Below are 22,027 nucleotides of genomic sequence, written 5' to 3' on the forward strand. Positions count from 1 at the left end.
CACCAAAATGTTAAAAAAATAAAATAAAATGTCACACCTGACTTCATATGATGAGTGGGAACCTAGATGCACTAAAACTATATAAAATTGTCTCCTGCTATGTATGTATAAGGTACATATGAACCATTATTAGATTTGGGGGTTTAGCTTTCAATCCTAGCCCCAAGATACCTAATTATGTACTAAGCAGATTCTCTGAAATTTGAAGGGAAAAAGATTCCCCAAGCTAAAATATTTCTGATCCCAAGCAGAGAAGGGATACTCAACCTGTTCAGGAGGTATAAACATAGTGAAAATGGACAATCACACACACACACACACACACATGACAGAAATCATCATGCCCCTGTACTCACTGTGTACCCAATGACAGGGCTACCAGAATGCTTTGGTGTTTTCCACTGGACGTTGAAAGCTGTACAGTTCAAGGCTCCCAGCTTGATCTCAAGAGGAGGCCCCAACTTGCCTGCCCCAGACAAGAGAGATTGTGTTAGAAGCATCATGTAGCCCATCTTCAGTTTTATTTATACAAGATTTGAGTGCACATTTGTAGACAGAGATCATACTTAAAGACAATGCAGCCCTCTGACACACCACATCTGTCTCAGACAATCTCACTAGAATTTGACTGCTTAATCCCAACCTGCCGCTGATAGAGAAAGTGGCCTGATACCTTTGATCCATTCTGTAACCTGTGGTCATCAGAGACCAGCAAAGTGAAATTTACAGTTTGCAGTGGAATGGGCCAAACTCTATGACTTTCCCATGAGGATTGGAAAAGGGTTGAATAAGATAATCAGTTTTTAATCTACTTATAACATATATGTTGTGTGCATTATATATGTACATCTGCTTATATAGCTGATATATTTATATGGGTTGTTTTGAAAATATGGTCTCTCATGGCTAGTTTTAATTATCAGCTTGACACAATCTAGAATCACCCAAATCACCAAAAAAGTCTCAGTGAAGGATTGTCTAAACCAGGTTGGACTAAGTGTGTATTTATCACTCTTTATCTTAAGGATGTTAATTGAAGTAGGAGGACCCATACTCCATGGGTAGCACCGCTCCCCGAATTTGGATCCTGAACTGTGAAGGAATAGAGAAAAAGGTAGCTAGAGAGATGGCTAGAGAGTTAAGAACACTTGCTGCTGCTCTGACAGAGGACCTGGGCTCAGTTATTGGCACCCAAATAACAGCTCACAACTGCCTGTAACTCCAGTTACTGGGGATTCAACACCCTCTTCTGACCTCAAGGAATACTGCATGATTGTTGGTACACATATATTCATACAGGCAAACACTCACATACATATAATAAATAATAAATTAACACATGAATAAATAATAAATGCATGTTAAAGAGTGGAGAGAGGCAACTGAGCACAAGCATGCATACATTCAAAGCTTTTTGCTTTTTGGCTTTGAATGCAATATGACTAGATGATACCCTGACTTACCTGCAGTAATGAACTACATCCTGGAACTATAACCTAAAATAAGCCCTTTCTCCTCTAAGTTACATTTGTCAGGGTGTTTTATCATGAAAACAGGAAAAGAAACTAAGACACTATTTTTCTTAAGCACTGTTATGACCGTAAGTAATATATTTTACACTTATAAAACAACATATGGAAGTTGTCAAAATTTGGAACACACACATGCACACAATTCTATTATTTAGAAATGAGTCCAGTTAGCATTTTAGTAGACCTTCTATTGGTCACATGTAATTGAAAAAAATTTATTCTGTATGTGCATGATACATATAATTTTTAGTTACATATCATTTTGTTTCTAATTTAGTGATTATGCCTGCATGTACACATTCATACTTTTATATTATATTTTACTTAATTTACTGTCATTAAAATCATTATTTTTAATGACTGTAAATACTCCCATATCATACTTGTTCCATAATAAGCAGTATTTTTCATTCCGCTATCATTAGGCACTGTATTTCCCATAATTTACCACTTTAAATAACATTCCATGAGGGCAGAAACTTCTTTCCTGTTCAGCATACAGAGTAGGAAATAATCAGAGCTCAACAAACATCCTGCAAGTGAATGAATGTTCTAAAATCTGATTCTCCTTGCTGACTGTGGTGGCACATGCCTTTAATCCCAGCACTCAGGAGGGAGAGACAAATGTATCTCTGTGAGTTCAAGGCTGGTCTACAAGGCTATCTTCAAACCAGTCAAAACTATGTAGAGAGACCTCCATCTTGATGTTTTTTAAAATTTTTATTTTCCTGGTGTGTCCAGATGTGATTTTCTTTTAACTACTCTTTAGAATTCTGTGGCTTATCAGTCAGATATTTGCAATTTACAGAAACTAGTGTGTCTATTTAAATGGGCCAATTTCTTACTTCTAAGGCTGTTCACCAATGTTCTTATCTTCCCCCATAACTAAGATGTTTTTATTACTTGAGTTATATTAATGGTTTTGAAAAGCTGAGGCAGTTGCTGTTAACCTTGGGTATAATACTGCTAATTCAATATCTCATTCATAGTTTTAAAATGTCTTCAGACATCTCTCACCTTGCTATTCTCATTCTTTCCTTGAGTAATTAAATAATTAATTGCTTCACCAATGTTTCTAATAACAGAACTCAACATTTTCAGATGGACTAACTAACGGAAGCCTGATTCACTTAGCAGGAACTAGGAGGCCAGGAGGCAGCCCCCACTTTCCCACAGGTTCCTACATTCAGGAACTTAATCTCCAATGATCTTTCTGCCTCTACCTAGTTCATAGATCATTCCTCTCAATTTTTCTATGAATCTTACACTTGTGTGAAAAAATTAAGGCTCCCTTCACCACTTTGGCAGTTCTAAGGTTCAAACCTGGGGCCTTGAATATGTCACAAGACTTCTGAGTGATAGCCCAAGTTCTAAAACCTGAGTGGTGTGTCGGGCATGATGGTACACGACTTTAATCCCAGCACTAGGGAGCTAGAAGCAGGCAAATCTGTGAGTTTAAAGATAGACGAGACAGCAGAATGAGTTCTAGGCAGGCTGGAATTACATAGGGAGGTCCTGTCTCAGAAAACAACAACCACAACAACAAAAACAAAAAACAAACAAACAATAAGACCTCTGTAAAATTAATTTTTAAAATTAAATATCTTATACTTTCTGGACATTTTTCTTTGTGTTTTTAAATTTTGTCAATTGAATTATTTTTTCTCATTGTTTTATAAGAACTTTTGATAAGTTAAAAATCTTAGCCATTAAATCAACAATATTTTCTCACTATAACTTTATTATTGGGTCTGATTGTATAATTGCCACTACAGGCCAGATTCATTGCTGAGTTACAAGGTCTATGCTTAGACAACCTCAAAGGAGGCTGGAAAAATGAGGACAAAGATGGTGGAAATGGTTTAACATTCCTTCAGAAACATTAAGATAACCAACAGCAGATTTATCTGTAGTCATAGGAACAGGACTTCTCACTATGCACTGGGAAAAGTTAAGATTGATGGTGGCAGTATGCTTGCTTAGTTGAGGAAAACGGGAGTCAGTATTATTTCTTGTATGTCTGTAATGCTTCAGTCCATAAACTAGAATGTAGCAGGATCTTAAAAGTTCTTATTAATGAAATCAAACCTGAGGCCAGTTATTGGGGTGAATGCTGGAAGATCAGAGAGACAGAACAAGCCACAGCTACCTCGCCTCGCTAGTTCCTTGGGTGATTCTGTTTCCTCAGGATGGAAGCTTCTGAGTCCTCATCCAGAATCTCAGCTGCACTGTGCTGCTCCAATGCCTAAAATCTTAACCAGCCAAATGCTTAACTAGCTCTGGTGCCTAGTTTTCATGCCTTATATATCTTTCTGTTCTCTGTCATCACTCCCTGGGATTAAAGGCTCTCTTTCTAGGATTAAAAGTGTGAGTCACCATGCCTGGCTGTTTCCAATGTGGCCTTGAACTCACAGAGATCCACCTGGCTCTGCCTCCCGAGTGCTGGGATTAAAGGCATGTGCTACCATTGCCTATCCTCATGTTTAATATTGTGGCCATCCTGTTCTCTGACCCCAGATAAGTTTATTTTGGGGAACACACAATATTTGGGGGGAACACAATTCCACACTAGAAAACATCCTAAAATCTTTAAGGAAAAAAGATAGTTACAGAGTTGGTAGAAGGCGAGAGAATTGGAGTATAGTAGTTTCCATCAACTGTTATGAAAGTATATTGTGATGGGGATAGAGAGATGAGGGATAGATGGATGGATGGATGGATGGATGGATGGATAGATGGATGGATGGATGGACGGACAGACGGACAGACGAACAGGCAGACAGATAGATAGATAGATAGACAGACAGGCAGACAGACAGACAGATAGATAGATAGACAGACAGATAGTAGAAAGAAAGAGAGGCAAAAAGAATGAAGTGGGAATTCTACTCTAAAGCAGAGTTTCAGAACCAAGAGGCCTCTCCTCTCCCACTGTCAGTACTGGTAGCACAGATGCTTCTAGATATCCGGGAGAGTAATGGACACTAGAATGATGAGTTCTCTGATGACCTGGCCTGGCTGCAGAAGCAGCAGCAGGGAAGTGGCCTCTGACCCTTCCTTGCTCTCTATATCTTCCAAAAGCATGTTTGATCGGTAGAACCTAGTTTATATCCAGAATGCTGACTTCAGGGGAGTTGTGTGTGTGTGTGTGTGTGTGTGTGTGTGTGTGTGTGTGTGTGTGTGTGTGTGTGTTTGTTTGTTTCCAAGTGTTTGCATTGCAGTAATGGCTCCTATGCAGAAAGTGAAATGGATAGGGAAAATGTCAACCACAGCACCCATCTTGATATCATAAAAACATAAATTCCAGCAATCTGTCTTTTTTACTGTCATAGTCTCTGGATAGAATTTGCACCAAATCGCGCTAGGCATTTCTATGACTCATATTTCATTGTTCTTTTCACTCATTTCTTTGTTCTTTCAACACATCTAACAAATATAACTTGAGGTTCCTAAATGTACAAGGGACTGGGTCAGTGAGTGAGGTCACTGTAAGGATAAAAAGATGAGGACCCACAAACAAGTTAAGGAAACATTGCAATTGGGTTTAAGGACCATTACTGTTGGGGATAATGTAGCAATTTTGTTGTACCCAGCAAACACATACCTGGTTCTGCCTGATTTGTAAGAACAAGGCAGACAAAATGCAAGTGAGGAAAGTGCCCTAGACAGAAGAGGTGACATCATGTTTTTCCTCCAGTTGAGAAAGAGCATTTCCAACCCACATCCACCAGTCTGGGATCGACAGTTGACTATGTGTGAGAGGGAGGGAAGGAAGGATTCAGGATGGCTGCTGGGATTCAGCCTGGGGCCACAGAAAAAAAGGAACGTATGGCCCCCAGTCAGCTGGAAACTCATTAATGACCTTTAGGTGCCACTTATGGAGGTAGAAGTGTGCACGGAAGGTAGCCACGTCAGACATCTGGACCAAGTACCAAAACGATTCCAGATGAACCTGAGACACCTGGGAAATCAAATGACAAGATGTACTTGGATTTCAAAGTCATATTTATTTTTTTGGTAGAGGAAATTTCTAAGCTTAAAAGAGGCTAAAAAATAAATCAAAAGAAAACAAGTTGATTCTAAATCATGAAACTTTCATGACGCGTTTCAGAAATCACAAAAGGAAAACTCAAACCAGCAGATTGAGGGGTAAGTAATTGCTGCTAAATGGCAGGCCATGGGATATCTTTATTATGAAACACATAAATATTGATGGGAAAACATACTGAAACCTTAATAAATAAGATATGAAGAGAAAACTCAAACAAGAAGTATAGCCAGTAAACAATCACAGGGAAATATTCAAATTTGTGAGTTATGAAAGAAATGATGTTTAAAAACTGGAAATGTTGGCTTCGCCTAAAATTAGGCCAAAATGTTTAAGTGAGAGTAAGGAATGTTGACAAGAGTACATGCACATACTGCCTTCCAATAATCAGGTATGGATCCAAATGAGAATGCGGGCATGTTGGAAGACCATTTGGCAATATCAGTGGCGTCCACAGCCATGACTCTGTCCTGTCTTTTGGCCCCTAGAAGTGTGATGAGCTGCCTGAAGGGAGAGTCTGAAAAGAAGAGAAGGCTGCACCAGCAAGATGCTTTGCGTAGCACCTCTCGGGGTACAGGGACACCATAAGGACCTAAATGTGCCGGGACAGGATACTAGCCAGGTTGATTATACTACATCTCCCAGACAACACATGGGGTTGTGTCAAACACATGTGCCACCTTGGTTTGGATTCGCCTGTGGGAAAAAGACATTAGTGCAGAAACGAGTAACTCCAGATAGAGTCTGTGGCTTCCTTGATACTATTATTTCAATTAATTCAACGATAGAATTATACTTTCACTAAATGAGATTTGACCAACGTGCACCACAGCTATGGAGGGGTTAGCATGAGGAGAAACTGAGTCGAAGTATGAAGGAATTCTCCCCACCACCTTTGGAACTCTTCCATAAACCTGAATTTATTTCCATCTAACAGCATATGTAGAGAACAGGGCAGAGATCACACCTTGTTCATGCCTATAATATACAGTGTAGTTCTTTACACTATATAATTTTACACTAATATAATTTCACAATAATACAATGTAAACGTTAAGAAATGTGCCCAGATGACCATAGTGCTTTGATTACAGTCCCCTGATAGATTTATTTGAAAAATAACTTGATGGCAAGAGAAAAAGATTGATTGTGACATTTAGGCGGATGAGATTAAGGACTATTTACTTCTCTATTTTCTTCTATTTGACAAGCTTTACACAATGTTAGCATCTTGGTTTCTCACATTTGAAAGAAATTTCTTTCAAAAAGTATGTTTGCATCTAAAGGTCAGAACTGTGGGGTTAGGAGTCCAGGCAAGACCCTTGGTTACAAAGGAAATCTGCGAGGTAGGGCTAAGTTTGCACCAGCCAGTTAGAATAAACAGAGCTGTCACATGTCTGCAGTCTCCTTTCCTCTATTTAATGATAAGGCTAAATACAGTTTGTAATTAATAACGCAGATTTACTCTCCACAGCAAAAGGTAATAGACCTACTTCAGCTTATGTATCCATGTCTCATGTCAACCATCACAGTCAACTCAAGACAACCAGGAAGGAGGCTGTTAGAGGCATTAAAATGTCATATAGAATTGCCTGCTGACTGTGACTGAACCTTTATAAGGGAGTGGCTGGCTGTAAAGGACACAGGACACCCCCTCCCAACACATACACACTCCTTGCTGGTTATAACTAAGACAGGAGTTTGTGTGATCTTTCCTACTCTGTTTTAGATTCACTAAGGAAATTCTGGTCAGGAATGAGGTCTCATAAATATGTCTATCTCCTTGGGCTCCTAGTCCCAAGAGAGGGCTGTCAACACAGGTGTTCATAGGAGGTGAAGGCACAGAGGACAGCTTGATTAGGTGTCACTGGGCCCAGGGGTAGAGCAGTAGGTCCTATGCACAGAGTTGTGGCTTCACATCACCATGAAAATTCTTAACTGGAACTGGTGGGTCAGTGCTTCCAGCATCCTGTCCACAGATCTGACTGTAATATATTTTTCTCTGAGGCTGGAGAGGCAGCTCTGCAGTTAAGAGCACTTGTTGCTCTTGCAGAAGACCACGGTTCAGTTCCCAACACCCACATGGGGCCTCTCACAACAACCTGTAACTCCAGTTGCAGGAAATCTAATGCCCTCTCCTGGCCTCTGTGGGCACCTGCATGCGTGTGGTACACATACATGCACTCAGGCACACATGTAAAATAAAAATAAATAAATAAAAATGAAAGATATTTTTCTCCTTCTTCTATACAACTAGCTTCTGTATAACACTAAAATTATCACTACTTGTTATAATTTTATTTTCCAGATTTCTTTAAAAATAAAAACTAAACAAATACAGATAAAACTCCATGTTCCATCCCCGCCAACTGGCTTCCTCCCTTCCAGAGACAATGACTATTCTGTTGGTATTGGTCTTCTCCTCATGTAAGTCTGTATTTCATACCATTGTTAATTGTTTCTTTAATCTATTTTTACTGGAAACAATTAAACTGTCCATCAGTAGAGGGACAGGTATTGTTGGCTATCCAGGCAATGACCCAGTATCATACCATATAAACATTCTTTTAAAAGGAGAGAGGTCAAAGGGAAGGGAGAGACACAGTGGGAAAGAGAGATTAAAAATCTTTGGAAAATTTAAATTCCTGAAAACATTAGTCAGCTCCTATTTGCCCCTCATGGCTGGCTAGAAATCGTATTTCCTAGGTTTCTAAATCTTACACCACTTGCCCGTGTGCGTTTTGGTTTTCAAAGCTTCTTTGTCGCTATATTCAGCTTCCTTCACCCTCTGGCTAGTGTTCTCTCCCTCATCTTGCAAGCATTTGCTCCAGCATTAAAGAGACCTGTAGCAAAGATCTCAGTACAACCTACCATGTCACCAGAAGTTAATTCATCTCATACCATCACTGAGTTGAGGCGGGCATTATTTCTACTTTTTAGGTGAAGAAACAGAGTTGTATGGTCTAGGGATTTAAGATCTTGCCAAAGAGACATCACGAGGTACAGCGAGGAATAAAATCTGGGTGTTCTTCCCACCCTATCTCCTGCCTCAGGTTGTGTGATTCCATGTGATTCGTGATTCTGTTGCCCCCCTTCAGCTGCCTCGACACCCTCCTCCATGCCCATCCCTTCCATGTATAGCCTGTGCCTCTCTATTCTCCTCCTCTAGCCCAGACCCTTGTGGCCCAGGAATAGCCTTCTGTGCCCCAGTAAAGTAGGACAAGATGTCAGGTGAGCCTCTGGCTTTATCATCTTTCTTTTTAACCGGAGTCCCACCTTTAAGGGAGTTCTGGGGACTTACCATCACCACCCACCCTGACTTCCAGAACACAATTGCACTGTCTCCATCAGTCTTTCTTTATGAAAGCTCCCTTCAACCCTGTGCCTGGGAGCAGCTCTGCTGGCTAATCCAGGCTGGCAATTTTAGCCAGCCGCCTCTTGGCTATCAACATCATAAGGTTTTTCATTGCCATAGAGTGCATGAAGGGAGGGCAGGCTTTCCCCACTTCTTTTCATTCAAGAAGCAGTTGTCTACAGTGTGGTTCCGGCCAGAGGATGGGATTCTAGGGCTTGTATCCAGGACACACAAATGGCAGCTAGAAGAACTAGAGACTCCCAAGCAGTGTCTGCATGCTGAGTATGACTTCTCTGTGTATTTGTTGGACCTGTTCTGGAGGGCAAGGCAGACTGTCAGCTGCTGTTCTTTGGATCTGTATTTGCTGCACAAGAACGTTGCTTACAGAGAAATTCCATGACTCCTGGGGTATGGAAGGGCAGGCTACAGGCAGGGATAAGGCAGCCCATGGTGTCACCCCTGGGATAGAGATAAACTCCAGTCAGGAAAGCATGATGGATCTGGAAGGACCAGAGAAACCATCAACCAAAGGGAGGAAACAGGCTTGTATCAACTTCAGAGTCAAGAAGGTGTCTGGGTATGGTCTTCACAGCCATAGATGATCAATGTAGTCCCTTCCCTAAAAGATCCACCAGCCCCAACAGAAACTCTTCCCGTCTCTACACTCTCGAAGTCATCAAAGCAGATTCAGACTTTATGTAAGGCATACAAAAGCCTGTGTTGCCTCTCCAAGAACTCTCTGGGAAGCAGAAAGAGTTTGATCTCAATTCAGCTGAGAGCTTGTCTGTTATGGTGAGGACACATAGCAGTGCTCCCCCAGCATCAACCACCCCACCAACAATGAGCCACTCAGGTCTGGGACAAACAAGATTCAAGCGGCAAGACAAAACATAATGTTTCCATCCGGACGATGATGGCTGTAGATGATGCAATTGTGTTCCATATAAAAAAGCAGTGTTGAGGAACTGGAATAAATGAGCACCATCCACTAATAAAGCAAGCCCTGAACACAGCCCTGAAGCTGTGTTCTTGTAAGCTAAGAGCTGTAACTCCAAAGAGATAACTAAACAAAAGCTTCTTCTTTGCCGGGAGGAGCTATTTCTGAGATTCCTTCTCTGGAAAGTTAAAAAAACAAACAAACAACAAAACCAAAAAATAACACACACACACACACACACACACACACACACACACACACACACAAAAAGTATTAGTAGTATTTTGTTTTGTTTTGCACTAGAAACTTCCAAATAATTAGATCAATATCTTATGGCAATTTTATTTTGTAAAATACTTCAACTTACTGAGCAAAATTCATCTCGGATTCAATTAGTTTTGCCATCCAATTCATGAAAACACTTCAAAATGCAAACCAAAATGTGGTCTGTGACAGAAACATGTGGCCAGCCACCTGCCCACCCCCCCACCCCCCGTTATTTGATTTTCATGGAGTGAACCACGTTATAGTCACTGATGCAGTAAAAAGTGCCTAGCTAACCAAAAAATAGCAAATTCTAAATAAGAAAACAAACCCACATTTGTGTCTTCTGAAGCGTGCTCTATTGTTACTACATTACTATAGTGGCATTGGAAGGATGTGGCTAAATCCCCCCGCACAGAAAATGTTTCCATGTTAATGTCTGCAAGGCAGCAGAAACCTGGCTTTAAAGCCTAGAACAGGGGTTGTTCTATTGAAGCCAGGATTTGGGAAATGCCCGGACACCAGATGGCAAGAGGTCTTGTCTTCCAGAGACCCATGGGCCTCTTTGTGAGGCAGCCCATGGCTGTCACAGTCAGGATCCCCTTTGAAGTCCACTATTACAAAGTCTAACACTGGAATTCAGGCCATTGTTCTGGAGTGCGGTTGACAAGGTTAGGATATGAGCTGAGGCATCCATGGGTACATGGGCATGACCCCCCCCCCCCACAGTAACTGGAGTGGGGTCTCAAGCTAGCTTCTCACATTGTCTAAGAAAGCAAGAAAGAAGGTTGAACATTTCCACCATGGGTACCTATTACCATACACATACACACACACACACACACACACACACACACACACACACACACACACGTACGTACACAGAAGTTTACACACATTACAAAACTACAACTTACTTAAAAATTTGAGATTTGTTTCCCTCAATCACAAACACACCAAATGTCCAGTATTGCAGGCTAGAGTCCTCATCTTCTCTCTGTATATGTCCCCCTCCTCTCATGTACCGTGTAGCTGGGACACCAGGGCACACTGTCAAATCCCCTTCTCTCTTCTGTCTCAGATGGACTCTCTACACCACTCCTGACACTCATAGACTGTAAGCTTCATTCAGCCAGGGACATTTGGGACCCCCTCTAGTCTTCTTAATCCTGTGTACTTACTCCTGTGTGTTGGCACAAAGTAGACATGGGAGGCTAAGTAAACAACTGACTGAGTAAATCCCTGCTCCCTTTGTGCTGCACCTGGGACCCTAATCAGCCTCCTTCCCATCTATACTCACACCTCTAAATTCACCACAGACCTGGATTTACTCTTTCAGGTGCCATGTTATCATAGCCCACTGCAGACATGCATGGAGCCTCTCTCAGTCCCCAGAAATACTATCACAGTTGAGATTGAAAACCTTTTGCCCTATGCTAGTGACTTGCTGGGATTGGAATATGGTTCAATGTCCTTCCTTCTCTCTCTCTCTCTCTCTCTCTCTCTCTCTCTCTCTCTCTCTCTCTGTGTGTGTGTGTGTGTGTGTGTGTGTGTGTGTGTGTGTGTGTGTGTGTGTTGTAAGAGTTATTTCTTCCTTTCTACCATTTGGTTCTAGGAACTGAACTCTTAACAAGGCCCACCTTTCTAAAGAAGGCATTGAGAGGCACAGGGAAAAGCCAAGGTGTTGTGTTCCATGCTGTGTGCCCATAGCCATAAGCAGGAAAGAAACCTTTGGAGGGACTAAGGATCATAAGTCTGTGACCTGTAACCAGCCTTCATCTTCTGATGGCCTCAGAGAAGGTGGCTTGTATCTACAGAAAACTACCCCCTGAATGTCACTGGCTTGCTACTAGAATGAAGCCTCTTTGGGAGCTATTATGCCCACAGGCAGGGTCATTGCAGAGAGAATATTGCTGTTAGAATGTCAGAGGTCATCATTGCAGGTAAATCCAAGGTGAAGGCTCCCCGAAGAAGCCAAGAGAAACCGTTTGCACAACTCCAATGTGTCATACCAGAAATGTTTGCAAACTGCTGACAAGGCTTTTCACGTCCACAAATTCTACATGGAGCCTGTCATAGTCCATGAAGGCAACCATAACAAAATACCATAAGCTGGTATTAAAAACAACAGAAATGTGTTTCTTAAACCTATACACTGGGGAGTCCATGGTTAAGTCATGGCAGGCATGGTGTCTAGTAAAGGCTGCTTTCTGGTTCATACATGACACCTTCTTGCTGGATCCTTATATGGTAGAGAGGAGGCTGACATTTTTTCATCCTCTATTAGGGGTACTAATGCCAATTGTGAGAGCTGTGCCCTCATGGCCTGATCCCCCTCCAAATGTCCTACCTTTGAACTCTTTGGGGACTCAGTGTCCACATATAAACCCGGGGGAGTCAAGAATCCACTCTAGAGTGGAGCTAAACCCCTCATCAGGGCTGAACCAGGTTAGCCACGTGTCAGGTAGGATGAAATGAGATGAGAAGAGTATGCCACTTCTGACAAACCTAAATTAAGTGTCACTATGAAAATAATAACCCATTTGAAAAGCATCAATGCCCTGAAAGACGTAAACAAACTGAGCATCTGCCACTGACAGCATTAAAGAGATGTGACATCAAAAGGCAGAGTGGAACCCTGGATTGGATTTAAAATAACAGGTACTGGGGAAAATGGGTAGAGTTTGAATAATAACTTTCTGTCGCTAATAGCACTGTATTGATGGTAATTTCTTAGAGCTGATAACTGATCACCATGGTAATGTAAGACATTTACATCAGAAGACACTGAATAAAGGCTCTATGGAAACACTACTGTGTAAGTCTGAAATTTATGTGAAATACACACTTGTGTGAACTGGAAATTGCTTGAAAATAAAATGAGCAAAGAGAAAAGGAGTCATTCATTCTTTGTGTCATCACAACCCCAGTAAGGGACCCTGGTTGCCCAGGCAGGAGCCTTCTCACCTGGCTTCCTGAAGCAGACTGTCCAAGCTGGAAAATAATAGACAAAGCCATCCAGCATGGAGGACCGATGGAGCTCCCAAGGCACCAACCAGCCCTAGCTAAGGAGCTATTAGCAATTGATGGCTGTCGGTGGGAGGAGTTGCTTTTCCTTAGGTATCTGCCTGAGGGTGGGTTCCTCATGACCCGATGCATGATCCCACAGGCATACATGCATGGGCAGCACTAATTAGACTCAGGGGGGTCTCAAAAATTAAAAAAGCCAAAGGAGGAGGCTATGAAGATGTGATGGGCAATCCAGGGAGGCGCTGGAACTGATAAGGGTTGGACGTGATGACAATACGCTGTATACATGCATTACGATTTCAAAAATTTAGTTTTAAAAAATATTTGCCAGACCACAAAGCTGATCCTTTCTCCAAGTACCACTTGGAGCAGTAGAATGCCACACCAATTCTTTGGTAAATGAGTCTTTCCTTCCTTTTCCTATCTAAAACCAATGCCAAACTAACCCCCCCACCCCCTTTTATACCCAACAGTGGTTTCTGGTAACACAGGTAGCACTGGAGGACTGCTGAGAACCTGACCTAAAAAGCATCCACCCCCTTGCTTTTTTTCTAACTCTGTGTGTATGTGTGTTGGAGGGATATTTTGAGACAAGGAGGTCTCACTATGTAGCCTTGAAAGGCCTGGAACTCACTACGTAGACCAGGCTGGCCCCAAGCTCACTGAGATCCACCTATCTCTGCTGAGTGATGGGATTAAAGGTGTGAGCCACCATGCCCAGCCCCAACACCAATCTTTGTGACTTTCCTAAGGCACATCCTAGCCAGCACTCACTTGTAGCCCCTTCCTGGCAAAACCAGGGTCTTTGAGAGCATAGAGCCCAACCATCAGTGAACCTTATTGTGGCTTGTAGTATGGCTTGTTACATACAATTGCAAAGGGCTTAGAACTCGTTGTCTTTCAGAGAATAAAGACTATAGCCATTTGAGAGTGAAAAGGAAAGCAATGGTCTCCCTTTACCCTGAAAGCTGGTGGCTTTTAAAATTCCTGTTAAGTTCACAGGTCTGGCCCACAAACTTGTTAAGTATGATCTCCTGGCAACCACCTCCATCCATGTGGCCTTAACATCTTATGCAGAGTGCACTCAAGTCCAGAAGACACTCTTGGGAAAATAGAAACTAGATTCGTCTTCCTAGAGAACACAAACTCCTAGGCCAGAGATACGCATGGTAAGAGGCCTCCATGCCTACTACATACTGCTCCCTCTGAAGCAGTTCAGCAACTGGGAGCTTCAGGGGATGGCACACCTGGGCTCCAGCTCTCCAGCTCGGCTACATACAATGTAACATACATTACCCTTTCAACTCTCCATACTGAGCTGCAATGCAGGCGTCAGTATACCTATTCTTCAAATGAGGTATGACAAGTTCAGAATCACAGAAGATGAAGCCAAGGTGTTACCAGACTCTCTCACTCCAAAATAGATGTTTACAATTACTGCCAGGATCATGTGATAAAATAATACCACAGGAATGTTTCAAAGAACAGATTTATAGCAATTGCCAGCAGAAGTCACGTTAAATATATAACTTATTCACTTGGCCCATGGACCAAAGAACATTTTGGTGTTCTATCCCCACCCTCAGATTTGGGATTCCAAAGCAAGACTTTTCCAAACAAGAGGGGGGCAGTTTAATTGGACTTCATGCCAACAAAGTAATGGTAATCAGGGTGAGTGGGGTCAGGTGGGTTTCAGAAGGGCACAGAATGTAATAAAGTTAGCTTGTAATACAGAAGAGATAATGTCCTCCTTCTAATTTGCTCTCTCTTCACTTCCTGTTTGTAGATGAAGATGTGATTCCTCCACTTTCTGTTCCCGCCATCATGCCTGCCGTTGACTGTCACTCCTCACCGCCATAATGGAGCTAAGATGTCCTGCTGGAAGTGCAAGCTAAGATAAACATTTTTTTTGCCTTATAAGTTGTCTTGACCATGGCATTTTATTGCAGCAACAGAAAAATAACTAATACAAGCAGGGGCATTCTAGAGACTGGGCACCAGGGAATGAAGAACTGGGCTTTTGTTTGGTTGGGTTTGTTTGTTTGTTTGTTTTTGTCTGACAAGGGATGGAGACCAGATAGACATAGGGACCAGTGAATCATAATCTCTCACTGGAAAGAAATACAATGTTGTCAGAAATCCTAGAGGGAACTTGTTGTTCCAAGCCCAAAACCAGAGTTCAAGATGAATGCAGTTACTCACCCAAAGAACTGGAAAATGTACGGTGTATATGAGTAATAAAAGTGAATAGACACTTGAAGGACCAGATAGTGTGCTTAAGTAATTTGTGTTTTCTCCACCAGTCTTCACGAGAACCCTATTTTACATATAGGGAAAGTGAGGTTGGTGCAGATACAACAGCTTGCCCACTGAATGACATGCCCTCTTCTCCAACTGTGGGTGGCAGAGAGGAGCTGAGACTAGTTGTCCTAAGAAACTAAACTCCCAACCATAGGCTCCATGGTCTTCTCTCTAGTTGAAGGGGTACCAACTTCTAACATAACCAGCTTCATATCATCTGTGCCATGTTTGCCCCATCAAGGGCAAGAAGGTCTTTCCTCCCATTAACTGAGAAAATATAATGGAACTATCTCACACATTAAAATTTTAAAGACAGCATGAACATAGTAATATGTCTATGAATGGTGTTATCGTCAGTGACAGATCATCAATGATGGGCAGAAGCTGCAGAACATTGGAGTGTTCACCAGGACTTAAGTTCCCAATGAAAAATAAAATAAAATCAGCCTAACTGAAATGATGAGACGGGAGGATCTATTTTCCAACATAAGCAAATCATGCTATGATATCAGAGAAGAGAGGAATCATTAAGACTAGAATTACTGTGCGGATAACTCCTGAGTTAGAAAATCAATACCCAGTCAATGAGATCTGCGATCTGCACTGCTACCTCAAAGAGACCCGCTTGAGTAAATTACAAGGTTAAATCATTCTGCATGCGCTTCACTGATACCCTAGCGGCTATCTATCTTCATTATCCCATTTAACTTAAGGATCTGACTTAATTCGTGATACACCAACTACTAAGTATTTTGATTCACCCTCTGTTACCAGTCAGGACAGGCTAAGTGGTGCTGCTCTAACAGATGAGTCACGAGGACCATGGCTTATGACAAGAGGGATTAGTAACGATTTACAAATCACTGAGGGTTGGTTGGCTTTAGCTCTCCTCCCATTCTGCCCCATCATGGAGCTCAGACCAATATTTGGAGCAAGGTGAACCGTGAACTCACTAATCAAGCTGTTCCCAAGGGGTGACAAAAGTTACTATAGCTCATCTCTCATTGAACAACGCTAGGCATATGATTCACCTGACTTTGGTTGATCACCATTATATATTAACAATAATGGTCTATCAATGTTTGAAGGCCACGGAACACGGAAAAATCAGTCAGAGAATTAAACAATAGTGGAAGCCACTTGGGTCCTGTACAGGTGACCCAGTGTTTGGAAGCCCTTCAAAGACACATCAACGCAACTAAGTACCTGTTTTCAATAAACAGTGATCATTGTGTGGCCTTTTCAGGCTCAAAGATGAACAAGAAGAATACTATCCTTAGGCATTTCTAAGTATCTATTACCCTTACCCTCATGTTCATACAATGTGCTAGCTCTACTGGGCATTCTTGAAATAGTGGACTTAAAAGATCCTTCAACTATAATTAAAACACCACGGAACTGGCATAGGAATGGACAGGAAGATCAATAGAACAGGACAGATAGCCCTAGAACATATAAAAACTTAATTTATGATAAGAAAGGCATCTTGGATCAATAGGGAATGGAAGAATTATTCCTTAGATGGCATGAGGACAGTTGGCTAGCAAATTAGAAGAGAAAATCAATCTCCAGCCTTAATTCATACTCTATACAGACATAGCTTCAACTCTAGATGGATTAAAGAATTTGAGAAATAAACATTTGTAAAGTCATAAAACAGGGACATTCTTTCCAGTCACCTTCAGCCACTCCAGCATTATTACATCTAAGTTTTCACTTAGATAAAATCATACACAAAATAAAGAGATTGTACAGCTATTTTTCCAAAACATTTCTTATGTGAGAAGAATTCCAAAGATAAAAATACCACCCAAGGACAAATATTTACAAACCAATAGAATATTAATATCATTTGACACACAAGGAGCTCATGCAAAACACAAAAGAAATATGTTAAGGTCCACAGAGGGAGAATGGGACTTAAACAGACAAATTACCAGCAACGACAGAATTTAAACACACACATAGGAAAAGTATTTAGAGCATGAGTAATTGATGAAGTACAATTCTTACTGAATCCCTGGAGGCCACTGTTACTTGTAATTGATACAAGGTACTGGCCAGTTGGCTTCACAGGTAAAAGCATTTTTCCACCAAGCCGATGACTGAGTTCTATTCTCAACATCTACATGGTGGAAGGAGAGAATGAACTACACAAAGTTGTCCTCCACCTTGTACATGCATGCCTTAGCATAGGCACGCGCACACACACACACACACACACACACACACACACACACACACACACACTTAAATGAAACTAGTTATGTTTTGGTTTGTCTTGCTTTTAAAACACAAAATCTCACTATGTAGCCCTGCCTGGCATGAAACTTGTTATGTTGACCAGGCTATCCTTGAATGCACTGAGATCCTCCTTGTGCTTATGACTGTCTCCTGAAGCTGGGATTAAAGCATGTGCCACCATGCCTGGCTGAAACAAATTTTTTAATAATGATAAGTTCTCTATGAGCATACTTTTTGTATACTTTAATTTAATTTGATATAGTTATTTTTGTGTTTGTGGTGGGAGAGACGGAACTCAGGATTTTGTACAGGTGAGGCAAGCCTTTCTCAATGGGCTATATTCCAGTGTTTGGTTTTCTCTTACAAGGCCTCAGTGTAGCTTAGGCTGACCTCAAACTTGCTTTCTCCTTCTCTTGGGTTCCAAGTGTTGAGAGTACAGGAAAGCACCATCATGCATAGTTTAGTATTGCTCTTAAAAAGTTGATAGACAATGTAAGATCTTAAATATATACCAATATGCCCAAATACTCACCATTCTCACATTCTGTACTGAAGAAATAATCTTATGTAGAAAAAGCAAAGTTTTTTGTATAAATATGCTTATCTTAATACACTCAGAATAAACAAAAATACAAACAGCAAGAATCCAGGCAAGAATGTGGAAGTGGATTATGGTCACATATATGTGCACAATGGCCTGCCACTTAAACAATGCTTATCAAGAGTTTGTAATAAGAAGGTGGAAATGATTGTTTGCTGATGTATGTGAGCAAAGCAGAATCTATAATGAATGTAAACACACACATGAGAATATATATAACACATGACTGTACAAATGCCATACGAGTGTATATATATATATACACATGACTACAAGCAATACAAGGTTGCACATGCAACATGACTGTACATACAACACACAACTGTACACACACATACAACTGTACAAACAATGTACAGTGATATATAACACATGAGTGTACATATAATACAGAAGCGTACATACAATGCATGATTATATAAACCAGAATAATTTTCCTGAGAAAATAATCAACAAAAATTTTATTGAGAGTTTTTCCAAAGTGGTTACATTTTCTTTCTACTTTTTCATATATTTTCATTTTCATTTTAAAAGCATGTGTTGTTTCTTGAGAGATAGATAAGCATCTTAACAGCTGATAATAATGGAGAATTGGAGGCTGAAGAGATGGCTCAGAGGTTAAGCACACTGGATACTCTTCCAAAGGTCCTGAGTTCAATTCCCAGCAACCACATGGTGGCTCACAACCATCTGTAATGAGATCTGGTGCCCTCTTCTGGCCTGCAGGGACATATGCAAGCAGAACACTGTATGCATAATAAATAAATTCATCTAAAAAAAAAATAATGGAGTGTTGCAGGTGTCCACCTCAATGGGAACTTCACATGATAATGCTGTTGGTGTTTATTAGTAAAGACAGAGGGTAGGGTCCAACACATACTGAGTGCCAGAATATTCTGAAGGAGCCCGTGTATTTAGCCTCTCATTCAGTGTTAACATTCTTGTGTCATGGGTGACCCATGACACATCAATTGAGTGACTTTTCTGAAACCACTCAGCTAGTGAATCAAGACAGATTGATTCTAAAGCCAGTATGTCTAAGCACACTATATAGATACCATTGCAATTATTCCAAACAACAACCCTATAAAGTTACCACTGTTATCATCTTACACATGAAAGAAAGTGAGACTTTGATATTTTTAGTGACCATGGCAAAGAGAGTAGCAGGAATGGAGCTCCAGTGAGCTCAGGCATCTGACTTTGAAGCCCAACATGCACCCCCCCCCCAGTCCCAACCCCTGAAGAAAACTGCCATGGCGTAAATTTCATTGCCCTGGTGTCCCTTTTCTTACTTAAGAAAGTGTACAGTCAGTGGCAATATTCTCTTCATCCTGTTTCTCTGCCTTTTATGTGTTCCTATCTTGGCCCTAGAAATTCTAAGATGGCCAACTTTGTTCCAAGCTTGTGGTTTGATAAAGCTCTTGGAGACTGTAAGAGACTTTGAAAGTTGTATAAACGTTGCCATTTCCATATTTGCTGCTTTTACTGGCCAGGCAGAAAGCAGTCCCTGAACTCTAGAAAAGTGTCTCCATCAATGGATGAATGAATAAAGATAAGGTGGCATATTCACACTAGACTACTACTCAGCCTTTAAAAGCAAAGGAAAGCTTGCCCTTGGTAACAGTACAGACGAACTGGGAAGACATTGTGCTGGGTGCAATAAACCAGGCAGACAGAGAAATACCATGAGCTCTCACTCCTGAGGAATCTAAACATGATGACCTTGCAGAAGCAGAGGGCTGAGTGCTGGTGACCCCAGGTGGAGACTGGAAGGAAAAGGAAGATGTTAGACAAAAGCCACAGCATTTCAGTTATGGGGGAGGAAGTTCAAGAGCTCTGCAGTGTAGTCATGAGAGTTAGGAGTATTGTGTACTTGGAGATAGGTATTGTGACACACCAGGATGGGGGGAGAGGGAGGGAAGGAGGATGGTGGCAGCTGTTCTGCAGTATGTAGCTGCCCAAGAAGGACGTTATCAAGTTTCTACAGGATCATGGTTCAGATTCGTTTCTTGCAGAGCATAAATCACTGGGAAACATTAAAAATGTAGCTAAGACTGCTAATAAGGACCAATTGGTTTTAGCCTACAACCATCTTCTTGAAAGTAGGCATTCCAAGGGTACTGACACTGTAAGCGAAGCGTCTGAGCAAGTGAAAGATGTGAAGCTTGATGACGATAAACCCAAAGAAACCAAGTCTGAAGAGACTCTTGATGAGGTCCACTGAAATAAACAAAATCGGGTCTAAAAAAAGGAGATAATCCAACTTTCCCAAAAAGGGAGATGTTGTTCACTGCTGGTATACAGGGACACTCCAGGATGGGACTGTTTTCGATACCAATGTTCAAACAAGTTCAAAGAAGAAGAAAAATGCTAAGCCTTTAAGTTTAAAAGGTCAGAGTAGGCAAGGTTATCAGAAGATGGGATGCTCCTGACTGTAAGAAATGGAGGGGAGGATGAACTGGAGATTGAACCAGAGTGTACCTGATTCAAAGAAAGAACAGCCTGATGCAAAAATTCCACCAAATGCCAAACTCAGTCTTGAAGTGGAATTACGAGATATTGACTGAAACCAATGCTTCAGATCCGAAGACATCAGCAACAATGAAGACTTGGCCTTGAAGCTTAATGTGACTAATTAGAGCTCATTACTACTGGAAGGGAAAAGTCAACTGGAAAATTCGAGGAGTTAACACTTGTTACTTGATCCCAATTTTTGAGAAATGTAGTCCCCTTGAAGTCCCCTTAAGTATCAGATATTTCACTATAGCTGTGTAAAGTATTCAAGAGAACTGTTTTTTTCCTTTACCTCATATTATAAACTAAAAGCTTCCATAAAAATGTCATGGATTGTCTTGAAAAACAATGAACAACAACAATTAAAAAAAACAAAAAACAAAAAAACAGGGAGCCGCAGCATATGAAATAAGACCAGCCTATTTTTTTTGTCTATCTTGGCTTAGGGAGACCTCACAGAAAGGAACACTTAGAACCCTCTAAAGTTTACTTGTTTTTGTCCAGTCACCCCCCCTTCCTCCTCCTCATCTTCTTCTCCTGTATGCCTATTTTTGTTTTATTATTTCAATAGTGTTGTGTTGAATCCAGCACCTCACATACTAGGCAAGGCATAAATTCCTGAACTACACATTTTCAGTCCCTAGCTACCCATTTACCAAAAATTTAGTTTATGTTCTAAGCCCTTAAAATTTTTTTGATTTTAAACTTTAGAACAACCCCAAAATGCAAACATTGAATGCCTTGGTTTCTGAATGTGGAAGCCCAAGGGAATAAAAGAAGCTGGCTTAGGGTCTCCAGGTAGAAGAAGCCAGAGACATCTAGTTTCAAAACCAGTACTCTGGACCAAAATGCCAAGCACTCATTATACATCCCAGCCCTCAGCATGAAGAGAGTCTCATGAGCAGACAATATCCAACAAGAACATCACCATACATATGCCAGGACATGGTCCTATTGATGGGCAGGACTTCCTGGGTCTTCAAAGGATAGGAAAAGCAGTAGAGAAGCTAGGTTGGCTGTTTGCAAGATGCTAATAAGAGCTTTGTGGTTGTACATTTTTATATGGTAATGGCTAAATCTCCCAGTTAGCAGCTGTGAGAAGAAGAGGTTTTTGTGAGGGGCTGCTTAAATACAGAAGGGAAAAAAAAATCTGTCTGTTTTTTCCTAAGGGATGGCTTTCCAAGGACATTTTTTTCTG

The 22,027-nt window shown here is 41.1% G+C and overlaps 1 protein-coding gene and 1 pseudogene across 2 annotated transcripts in view; one reads left to right on the forward strand and one right to left on the reverse strand.

The window, feature by feature from the left end:
- The window catches only part of Egflam (EGF like, fibronectin type III and laminin G domains), a 179,429-nt gene that overhangs the window by 113,147 nt on the left and 44,255 nt on the right, over nucleotides 1-22,027 (reverse strand). For both annotated transcript variants that reach the window (XM_036207340.1, XM_036207339.1), the window contains exon 2: nucleotides 357-466. In XM_036207340.1, the coding sequence (XP_036063233.1) occupies nucleotides 357-466 (110 nt within the window). The remainder of the gene's footprint in view (nucleotides 1-356; nucleotides 467-22,027) is intronic.
- LOC118596539 lies at nucleotides 5,974-20,882 on the forward strand (annotated as a pseudogene).

The sequence above is a fragment of the Onychomys torridus genome, chromosome 15 (genome assembly GCF_903995425.1).
Source record: "Onychomys torridus chromosome 15, mOncTor1.1, whole genome shotgun sequence".
NCBI classification, from domain to species: domain Eukaryota; kingdom Metazoa; phylum Chordata; class Mammalia; order Rodentia; family Cricetidae; genus Onychomys; species Onychomys torridus.